This window comes from Pipistrellus hanaki (genome assembly GCF_964339955.1).
Source record: "Pipistrellus hanaki genome assembly, chromosome: 1".
NCBI lineage: Eukaryota > Metazoa > Chordata > Mammalia > Chiroptera > Vespertilionidae > Pipistrellus > Pipistrellus hanaki.
Window position 1 is genome coordinate 42,446,853 of NC_140503.1, and position 21,039 is coordinate 42,467,891.

The following is a 21,039-nucleotide window of genomic DNA, read 5'->3' on the forward strand; positions in this document are numbered from 1 at the left end:
CTCCTCCAGAGCTGTCTTCTGCTGAAACCTTGGGGGTTTTTGTGTATTCTTTTCATAAGAGATATTACTTCTTTACAATAATAATAGCTTTTTTATGTTCTCCTTACATGAGCACATTTTTTCCATTGCTTTTCAGAGAGAGTGAACTGGAAGGAGAGAAGAGGAGAGGGAGAGAGAGAAACATCTACCTGAGAGAGACACATTGACTGGCTGCCTCCAGCATGGGGGGTGGGAGTGGGGGAGCTAACCTGCAACCTGGGTACGTGCCCTGGATCAGGAATCAAGCCCGTTGAGACCCTTTGGACGCTCTAACTGCTGAGCCACACCAACCAGGGCACAGTACTAATAGCTTGTATAGTGCTTTCTGACTGCCAGGCACTGCTCTATCTGGTTCACATATGATAGCTAATGTAATCCTCTTAATAACCCTATGAAGGAGGGATATTATTATTCCCATTTTACAGATGGAGGAACCGAGTTCCCGAGTGGTTTAGTAAATTGCACAAGGTAGAATGGTAAGATGACACCAGAGTCTGTTTTCTAACCATTGGGCTCTGCCCCCACTCTGGAAAGAAGTCTAGTTGTTGCCCCTTCACCCTCATTAATACACTGTGGGACCCTGGATCATTCACTGGCCCTCTGAGTGTCCGTCTCTTTCTCTGGGAAGCAAAACGTCCTCTCAACTTGGCGACCTCCCAGGGCTGTTGTAAAACCACACCGACTATCCATGTCCTTGCATGGGCTGTGCTGGGGGAAATGGGGCCCAGGTGCAGCATTCTGGGGAGCAGGTGTTTCCAGCGGGGTGCTCTGCATCTTGGCCCCTGGAGCAGGGCCAGGAGGGAGAGTTTTCTTTGAGCCCCACCAGCAGCCCCTGAGCTGGGCACACAGGCCCTGGAGGCCTCCCAGGATTGGGGACATGAATGAGGGCACCAGGAGAGAAACCGCTCTCCATGTAAACTCATGCAGAGAAAATCATGAACTGTGCATGCAATTTGCACCCGGGCCAAGGCTCTCACAGCAAAAATATGCTCTCTGGGCTATTTGTAATCTTGGGGAAATTAGAGTGATCTGGGTAATGGGAGTGCTGGCAGACTCAGGCTGGTCAGGGCCTGCCAGGGGCTGGCAGGGGAAAGAGTGGGAACTGTGGAACCTTCTGGTGCAGGACGCTGCCCTCCCAGTCTCTCCTTCCTGACCCAGCCAGTGCTGCTGAGCCAGGAGAGGAAAGGGATGGAGAGGAGCTTCCCTCTAACGGCTCCTACGTAATCTTGTGTCTCTGTGGCCTAAGCGGGAGTGAGGCCAGCTGCCTGGGACCCTTCCAGTTAAGAGTGAGCTCCTCTACTTCAGACCTGTCATTTCACTGATGCTGGAACAAAGGCTCAGAGAGGGGCAGTAACCTACCCCGTGGAACAGCTAGTGGGGCCAGACAAGCTCTGGTCTCCTGGTCCCATCTGCTCAGCATTCCCACAGTAAGCCGAGGTGTAAGACCCGAGAAGCTGGCTGGAGACACTCCCTGGGGGATGCAGTGGGAATTCAATATCCAGTGACCACCTTCTCCAGAGCAGACAGCTCCAGAGTGGGTTCTGAGTGAGGAAGGCATGTCCTGGGGGACTCAGAACAAAGCCCAGACTCCCTTACCTGGCATTCAAGGCTCCCAACTCCCCTTTTAATATCTCCCTCCTCCTTCCTACACCAATCACCTCCCTCCAGCTACCCCTGGAACATTCTTCCCTCTCATATTCCTCTGCACCCTGGTCCACACTCTTCCCACTTGACTGCCTTGACCCCTCTCTTCTCTGATTAACTGAAGGCTCCCTCCACCCCCACCTCAAGGCCTCTGAAATCCCTCTCCTGGCCCTCCTGCTCTGTGACTTGCCCTCGCTCTGAACTCCCTCCTGGAGCTAATAGCCCACCAACAAGGTCTGCTGTAGTGGCTGCCGTAGTAGGCTACTCACGTTCACAATTTGGGATGGAGGCACTCCTTCCTCCCCAGCTGCAGGAACTTGGGGGCTTCAGGCTGAGTCCTCAGCCAAGAGCTTCGCCTGAAATGCCCCCTTCCCCAGGGCAGTGGAGATCCAATGACGGGTGGGGTGTTTAGGCCCTCCCTCCCTTTCCCCTGGTGGAACAAGTCTAAGGGCCATCCCAGCTCTGGAGCGTCCCCAAAGATCAGTCCTCAGTGCAGCTACTCCCTCTGCTCAGTCCTGCTCCCCTTCCCCTCAAGAGTTCGCTAACCTCCGCCTCAGAGGATGTGGTCCAAGAGGGCCAGTTTATGGCCCCTGGGAACAGAAGGTGTAAGCAGCCAGCCCGGGTTCAAATAGAGAGCAACCATTTTTAGCTCTCTGACCTGGGCTAAGTCACCCCACTTCTCCATACAATTGTTCTATTACGTACGAATACTGCTGAGCCGATAGTTCCTCTCTCCTGAGGGTCCTGTGAGGATTAAATGTGATGATGGATGCATGGCGCCCGATATTGAGAAAGCACTTAATAAGCATTAGCTATTATTACTTGCTAGTACATTTAACTTCTCTGGGTTCAGGTGAATAGGAATAGGAAATTACCATCTGAGTCTTGGGGTTGCTGGTGACAATCAAATAAGACGGAGAGGAAAAGGGTTCAATTCTGGGCTGCTGTGACCTAACACAGACTCAGAGGCCAAGCTCCCTGGGGGCTTTGCCCATCCTGGAGCTGTGGTCTGGAAGCCTGACTCTCCGCCAACCGGTGAGGATCGCCGTATTGGTCTTCTGTTACTGCTATCACAAATTAGCACAAATTCAGTGGCTTAAAACGAAGCAAAACAAAGGTATTATCTCACATTTCTGTGGGTCAAAGTCTAGTATGGGTCTGCTAGGACTAAAGGCAAGGTGTTGGCAGGCTGTACTCCTTCTAGGGGAGAATCTATTTCCTGCTCTGACGGTTGCTGGCAGAATTCAGTTACTAGGGTTGCAGGACTGAGGTCCCTCTTTTTGTTCCTTGACTTGTGGCTTCCGCTTCCATCTTCAAAGGCAGGTGGAGAGCATCTCAAGGCTACCCTTTTAATGACCTTTTACTTCTAGCAGGGGTCTTCAAACTACGGCCCGCGGGCCACATGCAGCCCCCAGGGGAGTCTGATCCTGCCCGCCAGGTTTTTTGGGCAGTGAGCGCAGCCGAGGTGTTACAGTAGGAATTAGTAGTTCATGTAGTTCGGCCCTCCAGCTCTCTGAGGGACCGTGATCTGACCCCCACTTTAAAAAGTTTGAGGACCCCTGTAAAGGCTCATGTGATTAGATTGGGCCCACCTGGATAATCCAAGACTCTCTATCTCAAGGTCCTAATCACATCTGCGAAGTCCCTTTTGCCCCGTATGATAGCATACAGATTCCAGAACATAGACATCTTGGGAAAGGGTCATTATTCACCAGTCACAGCCACCCAGCATGGGGCAGCCTCTGACCCAAAATTCACCTCCTTTTCCAGGGAGAGGTCTGTGCAGTTCCCTGTGCAGCGGGGACCTACGGCCCCAACTGTTCATCCGTTTGTGGCTGTAACAATGGTGGCACCTGCTCCCCAGTAGACGGCTCCTGTACCTGCAAGGAAGGTAACGCGCCTTCTCTCCCAATCCCACCCCCTTCCGATGTGCACACTGCCCAGGGGGACCACCGGGGAAGGGGTCTGGGCTGCCCCTGCCCCATCCACCCGCACACAAGGTCAGGGAGCCTGTATGTCAGGTTCCAGCCACCAAAACCCAGGCCAGGGGCTTCAACAGAGGGGATGAAATAAAGGGGATTTGCTACCTGACGTGAGAAGAGCTGAAGTAGGTACAAGGGTAGGTGAGCAACCAGAGATTAGCAGCTGTGGGAGGATCTGCTGCCACTCCTGGGAGTGAGGGCCACCTGGTGGAGCTGGGGCATGGACAGAGGGACAGCACAATAGAGCTGGAGCATGGAGACACAGCCCAGGGGCTCGAGGCGGAGAAATAAGAGACACCTGGTGTCTCTCCTGCCCCCGCACTCCGGGTTGTGGGCCGGGTCTCCCATCAGCAAGCCCACCTGGGAGCCAGCGGAGGGGGTCTTGGGCGATGCAGCTGCAGGGGTCAGCCCCCCTGGGACATAGAATAGAGCAGGGGCAGGAAAAAAGGATCCGAGGGCAAGCAGGCCAGTGACCAGCCTCCGAGTGGGAAACCAGGCCGTCCCCCAAACCAACGGCCCTGAGATCGACTGGCTGACTCCACGTGGGCTGAGACAGCCCTCCCCGCTCAGCTGGTTCCCTGTCCAGGTGGCCTCATCAGCCCCAGGCAAAAACAGTGAGAACTGGGAGGCAGGAGGCCCTCATCCCAGCCCCAGCTCTCCTCACAGCCGTCACAGCCACCCAGCACGGGCAACCGTATTTCGGAGTGGGCTCTGTGGAGTGTGTGTTCTCACCCTGAGAGGTTTGGGTTTGGGCAGGATGCCCCGTACAGAGCTGGGGGGCGTGAGCAGAAGGCTGTGCGGGGCCTGAAAGGAGAGCTGACGGCCTTTCCCTCCCTCAGGGTGGCAGGGCCTGGACTGCAGCCTGCCCTGTCCCGGCGGGACCTGGGGCCTGAACTGCAACGAGAGCTGCGCCTGTGCCAACGGGGCGGCCTGCAGCCCCACGGATGGCTCCTGCTCCTGCACCCCCGGCTGGCTGGGAGACACCTGCGAGCTGCCCTGCCCGGTGAGTGTCCAGGGCTGCAAAGCACCTGGTGGGCCCAGCAGCCTTGCATGCCCTTTCCCTGGAGTTATTTTGTTCACAGAGAAGAGCACAGATGGAAACCCTAGATCAGGTCTCAGCCCTACTTCTAACCTCTCCGTGGCCACTTTCCCACTTCAGGTCTCAGCTCTCTCATCTATAAAACGGCAAATACTGGGCAGAGGCGGTGGTGTGGCCCTCCTTGCCCCCTGCAGCTCTCGGTAAACATTAGTGGACCCTCATGTTTGTCTGAGCCCAAATGCAGCTTCAGAATCTCACAATACGGTGCTATAGGACAGCCCTTCCTAACCCACCAGTTGCCTTGAAAGATCGTGTCTTAGCTTCTTTCTGCTTCCAGTGTCTATCATTTTATGATTGGGGTGTGGGAGGCCTGAACCAAGCCCTATCCAGCAATAACCACCAGACGTAGCCGCTGGACCTCAGTCTTAGATATGACTAAGTTAAACCAACTGATGTGATATTGTCGCATGAGCCCTACAGTCCTGGGTGCAAATCCTGATTTTTCCACCCGCTAGTTCTGTGGTCAGCAAACACATGCTGCTCTTTGGCCCCTTGAGTGTGGCTCTTCCACAAAATACCACTGCCTGGGCGAGTCTATTTTGAAGAAGTGGCATTAGAAGAAGTTTAAGTTTAAAAAATTTGGCTCTCAAAAGAAATTTTAATCGTTTTACCGTTGATATTTGGCTCTGTTGACTAATGAGTCTGCCGACCACTGTCCTAGCTGGATTACCTTGGGCGTGATACTTCCCTTCCCTAACAATGTTTCTCCTCTAAATGGTGAATAGAATGGAACCATTGCATGGAGTCACTGTGGAGAGAACATAAGGCTCTTGATACCTAACGAGCACCCAACACGTGTTAGTCACCCCCTCTTCCCATGCAACAAAGCATAAATCAGTCATTCCTCCCAGGTGATTGATGCGTTGCAATCTGCAAAGTGCATTTCCATTTACAATCTTAATGGATGGTCATTGCGGCCCTCTGAGCTTGACCGCTGAGAAGCAGGGTGAGACCATCGCCTCCCTCCTTCCGAACCCCATGCTCTTGTTAAAGCAGCCAGAGAGTTCCGTGGAGGGGCTTCCCGGCCGTGGGGCTACCCAGTTATAAAAAGTGTTCCCACTGTGCCCAGCCGGAGTCTCTGTGCATCCTTGTGGGGCAGTGGCTCTGTTTTGTCATCACATTCCAACAGAAGTGCGTGGGGCTCCGGGGAGCTAGAGCTGACCATTTCTCTCTCCCCTCTGTCCACAGGATGGCACATTTGGGCCGAACTGCAGTGAGCGCTGTGACTGCAGCCACGCCGATGGCTGCGATCCGGTGACAGGCCACTGCTGCTGCCTGGCAGGGTGGACAGGTAACCCCCTTCGGCCTCATCGCCACCCAAGCCCTGGAAACTGGGCTCGTGGTATTTTCCTTCTTCTCTTGACTGCTCTCTCTCCTTCATTACTTCCTCTAGCTTCCTAACTAAGCACCTTTCCCTTTATTTCCTGGGCTTCAGTTCTCCATTCCACTCGATTTGTGTAAACAAATATTGATTGAACGCCTATGTGTAGGCTCTCTCCTGAGAAGGGGCACGCCAATAAAGAATCAGACAAAGGCTGACCCCTGGTGGCTGTCCATGTTTGCAGAAGCTATGGTGCAGAGGGGGACCAGGAACTTCCTCCTCAGCCCAGGCTGGTTTCTACATGACCTGTCTGTCATCCATCACTTTCCTCCCTCCCACTGCCCCACTCCGGCCCACCAGGCACTGCCTCTCAGCTGGCACTGCCTCAGCCTCCTGCTTGGTCTCTGCGCCTCCCCTCTTGCCTGGCCACATCCATTCTGCACATGGTGGCCAACATGAACTTTTCAAACCCAGCTCCTTTCCATCAGTCCCTGCTCAGAATGCTTCCATGGCTTCCCAGGGCATCCATATAAAATCTAGAATCCTTCAGATGGCCTGGGGCCCACGTGAAATTGGCATCGGCCCAACTCCTCTACCTCTCCTTTGCCCTCTCCCATCACTCACTGTTCCAGCTGTCCAGGCCTTCCTACGCTAGCCCCTCGGCACTCCCTCAGTCTCTGCACCTGATAACTAACGCCTTCTCCTCCACCAGATTTCAACTCCAAGGTCATTTCCTCTGGCAAGGCTCTCTCCCCCAGTTACAATCCACCCCCTTAACCTTTATTTATTCTCATAATACCCTACATTTTTCCTTTTGCAGAACAAACCTCAATTGTAGCTACCGTATTTGTTTATTATCTGCCTCCCTCCCTCCACCGTCAGCTCTGTGGAGGAAGGGGCCACATCCGCCTTGTTCACCACTGTGCCCACTGCCTGCCTCACACGGAGACACGGATGACACAGCGGTTCAGAGCAGCAGCCAGACTGTTCGGGATTGTGACCTTGGGCGGGTCCTTTAACTGCTCAGGGCCTGGATTCTCCATTCATAAAACGCAGATAATTATAATCCTTGAGACAACAGGGTCTTTTTTGAAGCTTAAATGAATTAATACCTGTGAGTGCTAACAGTGCCTGGCACAGAGTAAGTGCTCAGTAAATGTAAACCTTGAACGCAGGAAGTGCTGAATAATGATGTACTGCGTGAATGAACCCACTAGCCGGGCCCAAGGAGAAAGGAATGCAGGCACTGCTGCAGTGGATATCCTCAGATAAATAATGCACACCAGGCTGCTGAGCAGCCTCTGTTCTCGGTAAGCAGAAAGCTTCTGAGCAGCCCAGGGCCAGGGACACTGCCACCTCGGCAGAATCTTCGACCTGGCTCCCCTTGCCCTGCCCTTCAGGACACTGGCACCTTGGACTCTTACTGGAGCCAAGTAGAAATTCACTTTAATTTTTCACTGCCTTAATTTCAAGTGTGCCCGGTAAGATTTTAATGACATCTGGTGCTTAGGAATTCTGTCTGTGATGGACAGCTTTTCAGTAAAGCCTCTGCTGTTCTAAAGCTAATTTCCCCAAACATGGTCCTGAAGACATTTCAAAGGAGCGATTGATGTCCTGGGGTTTATCATGCAGAAGGGGACTGAGGAGAGATAGGGAGGGGGTGGGGGGCAGGCCCCAGCCGCCCTCAGTGGCCCCTCCCCAGCCCCTGGCGTATTCCTGGTGCCTGGCACAGCACCAGGGGTTCTGGGCCCAAAGTGTGTGCGTGTCCTCCCCTGGCCCCCAGGAGCCACAGGCTTCTTGACGACTGGCCTCGTGACTAATTCATCTTGCCCTGCACATAGTAGGTGCTTACTACATGTTTCTTGAGATAAATGGAAAGGAGCTGGCCTATCACCATATATGGGTTTTCCTCTCAAAGTGAAGGAGACCTTGAAGATGAAAGGTTCCAACCTGTTCCTGCCACAGATAAGGAAAGGGAGTTGCCCAGGGTCTCAGGACATTAGTGACAAGGGATGGAAGACACAGGGTTCCATTTTCAGGGGGAGCCATTTACTCATTCAGTTAGCATTTCCTGGCTTAAGCATTCACCAAGTCTTTATTTGGCAGCTACCAGGTGTCCAGCACTGTGTCAGTCCTACCCACAGTGAATGGCAAAACTCACAAAGAGCCGCAGTCCCTGAGCACCCACTGTGTGTCAGACACTGCGGGGCACCAGAGATGCAAAAATGACCAAGACGACATCCCCATCCATCAGAGTACCAAGGAAGAAGGATCAAAAGTGTTAGGAGAATCTCTGTCTGCAAATTGCTGGCAGGAAAGACAGGACTCCTATATATGAAACATTCAATCAATAGATGGAGGCAAAGCTGTATGTTGGTGACTATCAATTAGATGCTTGAATCCCTGGGCAGACATCCAGGAAGGCTTCCTGGAGAAGGAGACCCTATAGGATGAGGGCTGCTGAGCTGCTGCTGGCCTCGGGACATGAACTAGAAGTCACAATGTGTGGATTCTTACCCCAATAAAAACGCGTGGAGGGTCCTGAAAAGTGAAGCAGGGAGATTCCCTGGGGGTTAGCAGCCTGGGTGCTCAACACCCGAGGGAAAAGGAATTCCTTGGGGCAGATAGCAGCCTCTGGTTCTGCACAGCTTCCCGGTGTCCCCTTGGTGTCCCCTTCCCCAGGCTCCCCTGCAGTCAGTCCATGCTGCAGGTCCAGGACTCACCTCTGCACACCCAACACTCCCCAGGGAGAGGCCTCCATCAAGGGGTGGGGTGTGGCCCCCAGATTCTCACTGGGGAAAGACCCCGTTTCCTGGGGAAGCTGCCCCTCACCCTCCACACAGACACCTGCGTCCTGGGGAGGGAGCGGGCACCAGGCTCACTGGAGGATGATGCAGCCTGCTGCTTCCCCTCCTGTCTGCTCTCTCCCCGCCAGCCCAGGTGGGCTTGTACAATTCCAGCTGAATTGGTCACACTGCTCTCCCTCCGCTGCTAGGACTAGCCGTGTTCAGTGGGCCTGTCTTCCTCCCTTTTTCTTTCTCTCAAAATCCCTGTCATTGTAACAAGGCAGACATGATTTTTAAACTAATTCTGATTTTCTGAGCTCCTGATATTCACCTTCCAAAGCCATGCAGTCTCTAGGGTCCACCCAGTCCATCCAGCTAATTAATACAAGTGAGACATTCTGCCTGGAAACAAACCCCACCCCAGAGCTGGGGCCTCCAGTCTCGGGCCTTTTCAAATTCCTTCTTAGCCTTTGGCGATAATCACCCCCAACATATAATTTCCTCTCAGCTCTGAAAGAATGTGTAGGCCTTGCTCCTCTTTCTTAGAAATTCCCTCCCTCCCCCTTAGACCACCATTTGTCAAACTGAGGGTCATTAAATCCATTTGTTGGTCACAACTAGCTTTCTTTTTTCTTAATAGGATATATCAGAGTGCAGAGAAAATATCAGAGTGCATCATATACAGTAAATGTCATTTTTCAAAGGCTTGGTTTCTATTATATACGTGTGCACCTATGATATAAAATACATATTGCACCGAGGACTGTGGTCAAAGAATCTGAAAAGACCTCACTCACTCTCTGGGCCCGGCCAGAGCTGACTGGCTGGAACCCAGGGAGAACCAGTGGCTCCTGGGCTAACATGGGTGGAACCCCCATCACAGCACTCACTTGCCCCACAGTTGATTTTTCCCAAGGCTAACCTTAGATACCAGCTAATATGTCAAAAATGAAGGAGGGCCTCCATGACCTGGTCCCTTATTCCCACAATCACATCTCTTTGCCAAATCTCATTTTATACTTTACTAGGGGCCTGGTGCACGGAGATTTGTGCACAGGGCGAAGGGGGGTCGGGGAGGGCTCAGCCCAACCTGCACCCTCTCCAATCTGGGAGCCCTCAGGGGGAGCCCTCTCCAATCTGGGAGTTTCTTCTGTCTTTGCAATCATATGAGCAAACTGTCTGAGACCCCAACCCAGTTTGGTTTGTTGCTCACAGGATAATAGAGGTATTTTTGTCTTAGCTTCATTGGTAGGAATTTCCTTGAAGTTTTAGGGTATTTTCCCTTTAATTTTTCCTAGACACTCTGATTTTACTTATGTCTCTCACCTTTGCTTTCCCTCCATCCCCCACCACAACAGTAACTTGACCCAAGCTCACTTTGCTCTAGTGTCTAGGACCGTGGTTGGCAAACTGCGGCTCCCAAGCCATATGTGGCTTTTTGGCCCCTTCAGTGTGGCTCTTCCACAAAATACCACGGCCTGGGTGAGTCCATTTTGAAGAAGTGGCGTTAGAAGTTTAAGATTAAAAATTTTGGCTCTCAAAAGAAATTTCAATTGTTGTACTGTTGATATTTGGCTCTGTTGACTAATGAGTTTGCCAACCACTGGTCTAGGAGATCCGTCTGAAACCAGAACTACAATTCCCAGCATTCCTGGTGCTTCCCACACTCTGGGTTTTCCCTTTCTGCTCTGTCTCCTGCTCTGCCAAGTCCTCCAAACCGCCAGTTCTCCCTCTCTGCTCTTCGTCTGGCGGCTTGGGGAGCCAAGTTCCCTAAGCCACTCCACTCTCCGCCAGCTCTCCCATTCTACTCTCTGCCCGGTGCCTGTGTATGCAAATTAACCTACCATCTTTATTGGGTTAATTTGCATACTCCTGATTGGCTGGTGAGCATATGGGAGGGATGATCAATTTACATGTTTCTTTTATTATATAGGATGGTGCAGCCACACAGAACTATTTTTTCTTTCAAGGCATGATTCTCTCTCCTGCCTCCTGTTCTTTGCACATAGGGTTTCCTTTACCTGGTCAGTTTCCCCTTAGCCCTTAGGACTCAGTTATGGCATCACCTCTTTCTGGAAGCCCTCCCTGATAGACCAAGCCTTGGCTAGGTTTTTCTTCTACATTTCTAGATGCACTGTTTGCCTCCACCTCTCATACTGCATGGTGCCCCTTCCCACCATTATTCCTTTAAAAAAATGTTTTTTTTAAATTCATTTCAAAGAGGAAGGGAGAAGGAGAGAAAAATAGGAACATCAATGATGAGAGAGAATCATTGACTGCCTCCTGCCCTCCCCAATCGGCCCGCAACCCAGGCATGTGCCCAACCGGGAATCGAACCATGACCTCCAGGTTCATAGGCTGACACTCAACCACTGAGCCATGCCGGGCCCACTGTTCTTCCTTTTCCCTTACCCCTCTTTCCGCTGACCCGAGTCTGCCTCTGGCCCACAGGCATCCGCTGTGACAGCACGTGTCCACCTGGTCGCTGGGGCCCCAACTGCTCCGTCTCCTGCAGCTGCGAGAACGGCGGCTCCTGCTCCCCGGAGGATGGGAGCTGCGAGTGTGCCCCTGGCTTCCGAGGACCCTTATGCCAGAGAAGTAAGGCTGAGCCCCCTTCTCCACCCTCAGACCTCACCGCAGTCACCTCGTCCTCCCATCCACTCCCATTTAGAACTAGTGCTGCCCTTCCTCTAGTCCCCTCTCCCCCTGGCTTTTCTGCCCCCAAGTTCAGGGCCCAGCCTGTTCCTCCATGGAAAGAGGACCAGACCACAGCTCCTCTCTGTACAGAGAGACGGGCCCTCCAGGGTGTGGCGGGCGTGGCTCTCCCTGTGTTTCTGAGGAGCCTCCCTTCATCACTGGTGGAACTGGAAGGGCGACCAGGCTGGCTGAGGCCCTTCGGGCTGCTGACCACATCTCCCCATCACCCCCAGTCTGCCCCCCTGGGTTCTATGGCCACAGCTGCGCCCAGCCGTGCCCCCTCTGCGTGCACAGCGGCGGGCCCTGCCACCACGTCAGCGGCGTCTGTGAGTGCCTCCCCGGATTCTCCGGAGCCCTCTGCAACCAAGGTACTGTCTCAGGGGGGATGGGAGCCAGGGAGGTGAGGAGTCCTGGGAGGGAGGGAGGGTTTGGGAGTCTCATCATAATCTCTGGAGGTAGCTCTTTGCCTCTTCAGGACTTGGGCCTACCTTTCTAAGACCTGGGCACCACAAGGCATGAGACAAAGCCACGATGCAGTTAAAGGCACAGGCTCAGAGAGGTCAGATCATTTCTCGAAGGTCTCACAGCTAGCAAGTGGCAGAGCAAGAAACAAATTCTGATGCCAAAGTCCATGCTAAGTGGATGAAAAATAAAACAAGCGTAGGTGGGGTCCTCATGGCTTACATGAGGGCCGAGTGGGAGAGGCAGAGATAGCTGTGGGAGCTCAGAGGAGTCGGTTCTGGCTTCAGCTGGCGATGGCAACTTTGCAGTCCCTCTCCCCTCGCACTCAGGCCAACATCACTAATCACACACCACCCCCTTTCCTGTCTCAGCTGCAGAACCCTTCCCAACACCAACTCCAGCCAACCCCTACCACTCAAAGCGTATTTGCTTTGGTGTGCTGCTAACCTGGTTCTCTGCGGGGGAGAGCTCTGATTGATAATGTTTGCAAATTTCTATAAAATATTCCCACTATGGCTGATTCCAGTGGCTTAACACCTGCCACAGAAATCCTGAATATTTGCCGAAACTGGTTTGGCTCAATGGATAGAGCGTCGGCTTGGGGACTGAAGGACCCGGGTTCGATTCCAGTCAAGGGCATGTACCTTGGTTGCGGGCATATCCCCAGTAGGGGGTGTGCAAGAGGCAGCTGATCGATGACTCTCTCTCATCGATGTTTCTAACTCTCTATCTCTCTCCCTTCCTCTCTGTACAAAATCAATAAAATATATTTTTTAAAAAAAATCCTGAATATTTAACAACAGTGCAAAGGTCGAAGCTGGCTCCCGCACATACCACTGCTGATTGCAGCCCCTGGCTTCATGTCCCCAGGGCCCCGGGGCAGTGTGCATTTGGGAGATGGCTCCATGCTGGGCAGGACCTCCCTGGGCCTCAGCTTGAAAGACAGAGAAGGAAGAAAGGCATTTGGGTAGAGGGAACAGTCTGGGCAAAGCACAGGGGAGTGGACACGCGACTGCCCAGCAGTAGGGAACAGCTGAAGGATGGCGGAGCTGCGGATGGGAAAGGGCTGAGGAGGTGGTTGGGGCCTTCAGAACAGCTTTAAGCACAAGGGTATAGAATTTGCACTCTAGCCTGGAAAGAGGGAAGGGATCTTAGACTAAAGTAAACTTAGAGCTAAAAGCAATGTCAAGGTCATCTGTGCAGGAATCTCATCTGGCCTCTGCTTAAATACTTCCATTGAGTGCTGACTACCGCCCAGGGAACTGATTCTTTTGATGAATAATCACCACTGAGCTGGGCTATTTTTATAAGTGGATGGGCCGTTAATATGTATGAGTGAAAAGTTTACTCCATGATGCTCTGAGGTCATGAGAAGTTTGGACCCCAGGGAAACATATGTGACAGTTTCATTTGCTTGCAGCCCTCCTAGGACAGCTTAATCATAACCTGACACATCGAGGTTTACTTATTAAACACCAGAGACCCCGCCATCAGTACAGATAGGCTGAGTCTAAATTAGGACCTAAGCAGCCCGAGGAGTAGCTCTCAGATCCTGCGATGTCTGATTTATCGCCCGCTGGCCTAATGTGCATTTCCCACGTATAGATCTAATAGAGTTTGCTATTAATGGCAACTGCCCTGGTTAAGTCTCAAACCCTGTAAAAAATTGAACTGACACTTTCTAATGACCAGCTTCCCAGCGAGTTACAAATTGCAGACATTGCTCATGCAGAATCATTAAACATAGATTAAATATAACCAGATGTTTTCTTTTCACCAGCCCTCGTTCTCTCCACCACCCCTCTCTTCCTCACTCTTGATTCAGCTAAGAAGTGGACCAATTAACGTATTATACTGATCGCATTAGCAGCTCTGTGGGTGGACTTGTCAAAGATTTGTGTCCGTGACAAGGACTTGGAAGATAAGATGGTCTTGTTAGAGAAGCTCAGAGCTCGTTTCGGAGATGGGGGGAGTGGAAAGCGCTAGCCAGGACAGGGGGGTGTGTTCCCCAAACCCACACCTCCCAGAGGGCTGGACTATGAGTTTTTCAGGAAGCTGGAGCCAGAGCCTGAACTGCAAAGGGAGATGTTTCTCATCCTCCAGGCAGTGGACCTGCCCTGGAAGGAGCTAGGGGTTTTACCAGGAGCTCAGTGCCCCCATCAGCCACCCTGCCCATAGCTATTAACCCACAGCCTGAGGCTTACCAGCCCATTTCAAAGATGGGGAAACACTGAGAGGAGGGATGTGGTTTGCTCAAAGCTAGTTAGCCCGTAAGTGACAGAACTTCCAGCTGAGTGACCCGGGCAAGTTACTTAACCTCTCAGTGCCTCAGTTTTCTCACCTGAAATAGAGTTAATAGAAAGGAATAATAACGAAAATATAGAATAATGAGAGTTACAGGTTCACTGAACTCCTATTTGTGAAGCACTTTGGATAGTGCCTGGGGCACAGAAGTGCCATAGAAGGGCTTGTTGAACATATAAAACACGAGCCCAAGGCTGGACCGGAGAGTTTGGCTAACCACGCTGTTTTTACTATTTGTCCCAACCACTAATCATGTCCAGGATCTGAGGCACAGATCCCAGGTACTGCGATCTGGTTGGGGAAGGGCTGGCAATACGGGTGCCAGGCAGTGCTGCATAAAGGGGGTGCAGCCCAAGCTTTGAGAGCCTGGGCCCTGGGGAAGTTGCTTCTCTTCAAGAATCAAGACCTCCCCATGATCTCCGTATGGAGTTCCTCTCCCATAACAGGAATGCAAGGAAGCCTGGAGGATGGAGGGCTGCTGGTACTGGGCTTGGAGGAGAGCATGCTGACCTGAGAGGACCTCAAAGGGACAGGAGCTTCTAGCAGAAACGATTGGAAGGTCGCTGCTGCTGGGGCCTATTTGGGCCATTTCGCAATGCTTCCTGAGTGGTTGCTGCATACCAAGAACTGTGCTGGGCCCTCAGACCGCACAAAGAGCAGGAGAGCCAAGTCCATGCCTGGAGTCTAGGGGGAACTTTTTTTCCCCATTGTTGATTGATTGATTTTAATATATATATATATATATATATATATATATATATATATATATATATATATATATATGTATATATATATATGTGTGTATATATATATATATATATATATATATATATATATATATATATAATTGATTTCAAAGAGGAAGAGAGAGGGAGGGAAATATCAATGATGAGAGAGAATCACTGATTGGCCGCCTCCTACACCCCCCCCCCTCTCCCCCCCAGGGATCAAGCCTGCAACCTGGGCATATGTCCTTAACCAGAATCAAACCTGGGACCCTTCAGTCTGCAGATGAACATTCTATCCACTGAGCCAAACCAGCTAGGGTCAGAGGGGAAGTGCTGCTTTTCAAAGCAGGACCTGGGAGACGATTGGGGAGGGGGAAGGGGGGCGGGCAGGTATTTCCACACACTCAGCTGCCGTGCCTACATGCGCAGAACCCAGGCCTGGCCTGAAACAGGCTCACAAGCCACAGTAACAGAAGACCAGGGAAGAAACTAGCAGAGTGTTCTAGAAGCTCTAACAGGAACAAATAGCCCCCCAGAACAGAGAAGAGGAAGTGAATCAGGTAGGACCAAGCTCAGCTATAGGTGACATTAAAAACCCAAAATATCTGGTTTGAAAATGACAAACATTATGTCCCTCACACATTAAAATAAAACAAAGCAGGGAAAAGATCCCGAAGCTGGCCATTGGGGAATGGTAGGACATCCGACAAAGATGTCAGGGGCCCAGGCTCCTTCTCTCTCCTTCAGCCATTCCCATCCTCAGCACGTGGCTTCCATGTCTGATGAAAGATGGCTGCTTGAGCGCCAGCCATCTCACCCAACATTCTTACCATAATCCACATTATCCTTGAACAAGGAGAACAGGCAAAGAGAGACACATTTCTACTTACCATTGGCTAGAGTGTAGTCCTATGGCCACACCAAGCTCTGTAGGAGCCAAGGAAATAAATCATTTATTCCAGGTGACCATAGGCCTAAGGAAGGAGAGAATTGATATTGTTGGACTGGCGCCTCTTACAGAGGGATGGCATTTAAGATGAGTCCTGTAGGCAGGGTAGGATTTCTACAGCTGAAATGAGGTTCAGGGAAGGGAGGAGCTGGACTGAAGATGGGCATGAGGCTCATTTGGAAAGTGGTGTGTGTTAGTGGCTCATGTGTCTGGATGAGGTAGATTAAGTGTTGATCTCTAGGATCCAGATTTTATTCTGGGGCACCAGGGAGCCACTGAGGATGTCAGGCAAGGCTCAGGAGTGCCACGGAGACAACGGCTTCCGAGAGCTAATGCTGTAGGAAGAAGGTGGAGGCGGGATTGCAGGAGGGAATGAAAGGTAGGTGCTTGATTGACACTCGGACCTAGTCCTGAAGTTGATTGTGGCCTAGCTGAGGAAATAGCCTCTTCCAGGGGCCAATGAGTGACTCCTCCGGGAGGGGCTGACACCAAGCCCTACAGCGACTCAGGTGGAAAGAAGTTTGGTGAGTGAGAGTTCCCTGTGGACCCAGGGGGGCTCTCCTGAGGACAGGGCTGAGCTGAGGCTTGAGGAACAGGTCAGATTTGGAGAAACAGAGGAAATAGGTGGACAGGGATAGATCTCAGGGCCAGGCCTCCAATAAACAGCAGATAGTCCTGCCTTCCACATCTATCTGCCCCTCTCCTTCCAGCTACATTCTCTGCCCTCATGGCTATGGGGTTAGTAATGTTGGCCAGAGTGTGGTGATGGAGGGCAGTGCAGGGAGCACTGGAGGGTGCAGCAGTGGGATTCCTAGCTCTCCACTTGTGTCTGCAAGACCTCAGTCAAGAGATCCTACCCCAGGGCTTCCATCAGTTCCTCACCTGGAGGGGACGCAGCTGTGGGCACGAGGGGGGAACTCATTCCTGTGCAAATGGAGAAGGGCCAAGTTGGGCAGTTCCTACAGAGACCAGGATGGTCATGGCTGCAGTCTAGAAACTTCTGGGAATGCAGCTGTGGGTGGTGGCCTGAGTATTGATGGGAGGGCAGGTACCAAGCTGTCCTGTGCCCACAGTGTGTGCTGGAGGGCGCTTTGGGCAGGACTGTGCCCAGTTCTGCTCCTGTGCCAACAATGGGACCTGCAGCCCCATTGATGGCTCCTGCCAGTGCTTCCCTGGATGGATTGGCAAGGACTGCTCACAGGGTAAGCTGCTGCCTCCTGGGAATGTCCCCTACCCCAGGTAAGGCCCCCAAACACCTCACTCCTTGCCACTGGTGCCTCGACCTCCCAGACCTGAAATCTCCTGTCATAGGAATGTCCACCTGAGTCCTGCTTAGCTCTCTAATACGATGAGTTGTTAGAATTGATCACTGGCATTAACTGCCATTATCAAAGGTATTAATATTGTTGTTAGTACCATTAATATTGTTAATGCTGAAAATTGATACTCCATCAGCACCTGAGCAAGGAGTGGCCCCTACTCCTTGGATGGAGAGAAGAGGGGTCAAGGACTGACTGGCATGTTGGAGTTAGGGTGTAGGAAGTGAGATGAGGCTAGGGCAGTCACCTTATAGGGGTGAGGGCATCCTGTGAGTGGCCCATATAAATGGTCCTGGGCACAAATTAAGCCTAGAAAGGGCATTATGGGGGCTGTTTATGTAAGGGGTATCCAATCCAACTGCTCTGTGTAGCTCCTTGGCTGATGGGTGAGACAGAGCCAGGTAAGGTTTAAAGGAGCCCTCAGAGCTGAGAATCTGGACTTAATGAAAATCCTGGGTGGCTGGGCCAAGAAGTGAACAGAGGAATTCTGGGAATACAGGACTCCCACCATCACCACCACCCATAGTCAGGAAATGCCACCTGGGTGCATCCTGGCATCTTGACTCTGACGTGCACCCTTCCTCCCTCTCCCTCCCTTCCCTCTGCTCCTCTCTGCCTTGCCCGTACCCTCCCATCCCTCCCGCCTCCAGCTTGCCCACCTGGGTTCTGGGGCCCTGCCTGCTTCCACACATGCAGTTGCCACAACGGGGCACGCTGCAGCTCGGAGGACGGGGCGTGCCACTGCACCCCAGGCTGGACTGGACTCTTCTGCACGCAGCGTAAGCTCCGCCTCCTGGTCGCCAGCTCTTTAGAAACCCTACAGCTGCCTGCTGGCTGCCTTGGGCATTGTTCAGGCTTCCGTGAAAGGTGGGGGGAGGTGGGGTCCATGGGCTGGGGGGAGAAGGGGCCTCTGGGCTGGGAGCACTCCCACCTCTAGGATAGAGAAGCTTGGTTGGATTTGGGGGTTAGAGCCCAGAGTCCTGGGAGGTCAGGGCTGGCGGATTCCCCAGCAATCACCAAGACCAGACCACCTTTGGACAGTGGGGCCCAGAGTGAACAGAAGTGGCCTGTTACTACATAGCCAGGAGACCCCAGCCTGGCTTCTAGTTCCAGAACACCTCTGTCCAAAGGACTCGCCAGCCCCTCAGTGTGAGGGTTCAGTGTGGGAATGGCCCGGGTGCATGGTCCCACTAGTCTTCACCCCATGCTCAGAGAAAGGTGGCAGGAGGCAGGTCTGGTCCCAGGGGCACCTCCGCAGTTGCCCGCACCCTGTTTCTCCAGGCTGCCCGGCAGCATTTTATGGGAAGGACTGTGGGCGTGTGTGCCAGTGTCAGAACGGTGCCAGCTGTGACCACGTCAGCGGCAAGTGCACCTGCCGCACAGGCTTCACCGGGAAACACTGCGAGCAGAGTAAGCTGTCCCAACTCATGCCCCTGGGTGTCGGGGCCAGGCCTCAGCCTCCCACAGGGAAAGCTTCCCTCTTCAAGGGCCCCCCATCCCGGGCTCCACACCCTGCTCCCTTGACTTCTGGAGTTAACTCCCAGGGAAAAGCGCTGAAGATGGTGCCTACATTGGTGTCTGGTTTCTTCCTCCAGTTGGGTGGGGATGGTGGATTGTTGAGGCACAGCAGATGCCTAATGGGATGGGACTTGGTTCTATCCTTCTCTGTAGCCCCTATAGCACTCAGCTTAGGGTTTAGCATGTGGAGGATACTGATGAGTTAAATGGAAATAGAGGTGTCCTCCAACTCAGAGGTAGAGTTGCTGTCTACCCCCAAGTATTAAATCAAAGCATAGCGGGAGTTAGAGAAGTAGGTTCCGGTCTGTGAGGCAGAACTGCCCAAGTATGGACGGGAGGGTGGTGTGGGCTGCATTTCGCTGTCTACCCAACTCCCCATGTTCCACAGGATGTGCCCCAGGAACCTTTGGCTATGGCTGTCAGCAGCTATGTGAGTGCATGAACAATGCCACCTGTGACCACGTCACTGGCACCTGTTATTGCAGCTCTGGATTCAAAGGAATCAGGTGTGACCAAGGTAATGCACAGATGGCAGAGTCTCAGGCAAGGGGCTGTGGAAAGGGCCCCATGCAGGCAGACTTTAGGGAGGTCCCAACAGGAACAACTGGATTGTATAAGGACACTGTGACTTTATTCAGCTTTGGGCAGAAAGGGAGAGGAGGGAGGAGGTCCCAGATGCTGGAGAGCAGATGGAGCAGGCAGCCTCAGCTTCACTGTGCCCATCCTTGGCAAGCTTCCTGTGAGCCAAGCAAGGGTAGCCACAAGCTAGTGCTGGGGAGTCACAGGCCATCTGAAGATCTGCCAAATTCTGGTCTGTCAACCTGCTAGGTGTCCTTGGGCAGGTCATCTCCTTTCATTGGGCCTGTTACTTCACACGCAAAGTGGAAAGAGTAGATTAGCCGTTGTCTTCCATCATGGCATGAGGTTCCACGGAGAACCACGGAGCCCAAAGGGGGCTCAGCCTTGGCTCCAGGTCTAGTCAGAAGACCCCCATAGGGCAATTGGGACGACCAAAGTGAGACAATGTGCGGCCTTGAGAAATGGTTTTTATAAATAAAACCCCTCTGAAAAGTGCTGCACACATGTAGCGAATTACATTGCTATTGGTTTTAAGGAAATGGGGAATAAGAATGGGCTCGGTTATTCACATGACAGAAAAGGGACCAAAACCATGTACATTGCATTCTGACGGGAGTTAGCCCTTACATGTATCAAGAGGGGCTTCGTGAACAGTATCTGTAGGCACACTGGTACAGCACGCACAGCTCTCATTGCCAGTCTGCCAGGTGGTGCTCACAGTCCCCTGCAGAGGGTGCAATTACCGAGCCAACTGAGGACTCTCTGGAGTCACATCTAGGAAACACAGCTAGTAAGAGGGGCTGAGCCAAGATTTTCTGACTCGTGAGAAACTTGACACTACCAATTACTGATTGTCTGATCTTGGGCAAGTTACCTAACCTTTCAGTGACTCAGTTTCTCCATTTGTGAAAGAGAAAGAACTAGTCCTTATTTAATCAGGCTGCTGGGAAGGTTAAGTGAGTTATTATCTAACTTATTTTTTGAAAAAGAGTAAAATATTCAAACATTGTTTTGTTTCCGATCCACAATCACATTTGTCCCCCGGGGAGTTCCCTAGGACCCCACTCATGGTAGGCAGCTGAAGAAATAGGCACAGTAAAGGGTTGGGATCCCAGGAATTAAAGACCAGGGCCAGGACCGGAACCCAAGCCTCCCAGTGTTAGAGGAGTCCAGGTCCCAGAGATCTGAGGAGCCCGCAGGCGCCCCAGCTGAGGCCCTCCCTCCGCCCACAGCCGCCCTCATGATGGAGGAGCTGAATCCCTACACCAAGATCAGCCCGGCGCTGGGTGCAGAGCGGCACTCGGTGGGTGCCGTCACAGGCATCGTCCTCCTGCTGTTCCTCATTGTGATGCTGCTGGGCCTGTTCGCCTGGCGGCGCCGCCGGCAGAAAGAGAAGGGCCGAGAGCTGGCTCCCCGCGTCTCCTACACACCTGCCATGAGGATGACCAGCACGGACTACTCGCTCTCAGGTAAGGGCTGTGCCCAGCATTCCCATCTCCCTCACACTTACAACCCAGGAAGAGCTACAGCATATCCTTGGGGACACCCGGGTTTACTGCCGAAGCTGGGTGGTCATGCCTGCAGAGGGGGTGGTGGGGGCTGGATGCTCAGA

The 21,039-nt window shown here is 52.5% G+C and overlaps 1 protein-coding gene across 10 annotated transcripts in view; it reads left to right on the forward strand.

Moving 5' to 3' along the window:
• Positions 1 to 21,039, forward strand: part of MEGF11 (multiple EGF like domains 11) — a 340,309-nt gene that overhangs the window by 296,463 nt on the left and 22,807 nt on the right. For 8 of the 10 annotated variants that reach the window (XR_014795229.1, XM_084886618.1, XM_084886621.1 and 5 more), the window contains 10 exons: positions 3,454 to 3,574; positions 4,505 to 4,668; positions 5,953 to 6,055; positions 11,323 to 11,469; positions 11,802 to 11,936; positions 17,085 to 17,213; positions 17,981 to 18,109; positions 18,612 to 18,740; positions 19,237 to 19,365; positions 20,660 to 20,896. Coding sequence is in view for 9 of the 10 variants with exons in the window: in XM_084886618.1 (XP_084742744.1) it covers positions 3,454 to 3,574; positions 4,505 to 4,668; positions 5,953 to 6,055; positions 11,323 to 11,469; positions 11,802 to 11,936; positions 17,085 to 17,213; positions 17,981 to 18,109; positions 18,612 to 18,740; positions 19,237 to 19,365; positions 20,660 to 20,896 (1,423 nt within the window). In the remaining variant the exon portion in view is untranslated. The remainder of the gene's footprint in view (positions 1 to 3,453; positions 3,575 to 4,504; positions 4,669 to 5,952; positions 6,056 to 11,322; positions 11,470 to 11,801; positions 11,937 to 17,084; positions 17,214 to 17,980; positions 18,110 to 18,611; positions 18,741 to 19,236; positions 19,366 to 20,659; positions 20,897 to 21,039) is intronic. The other 2 variants (XM_084886622.1, XM_084886623.1) reach the window with 2 other exon arrangements.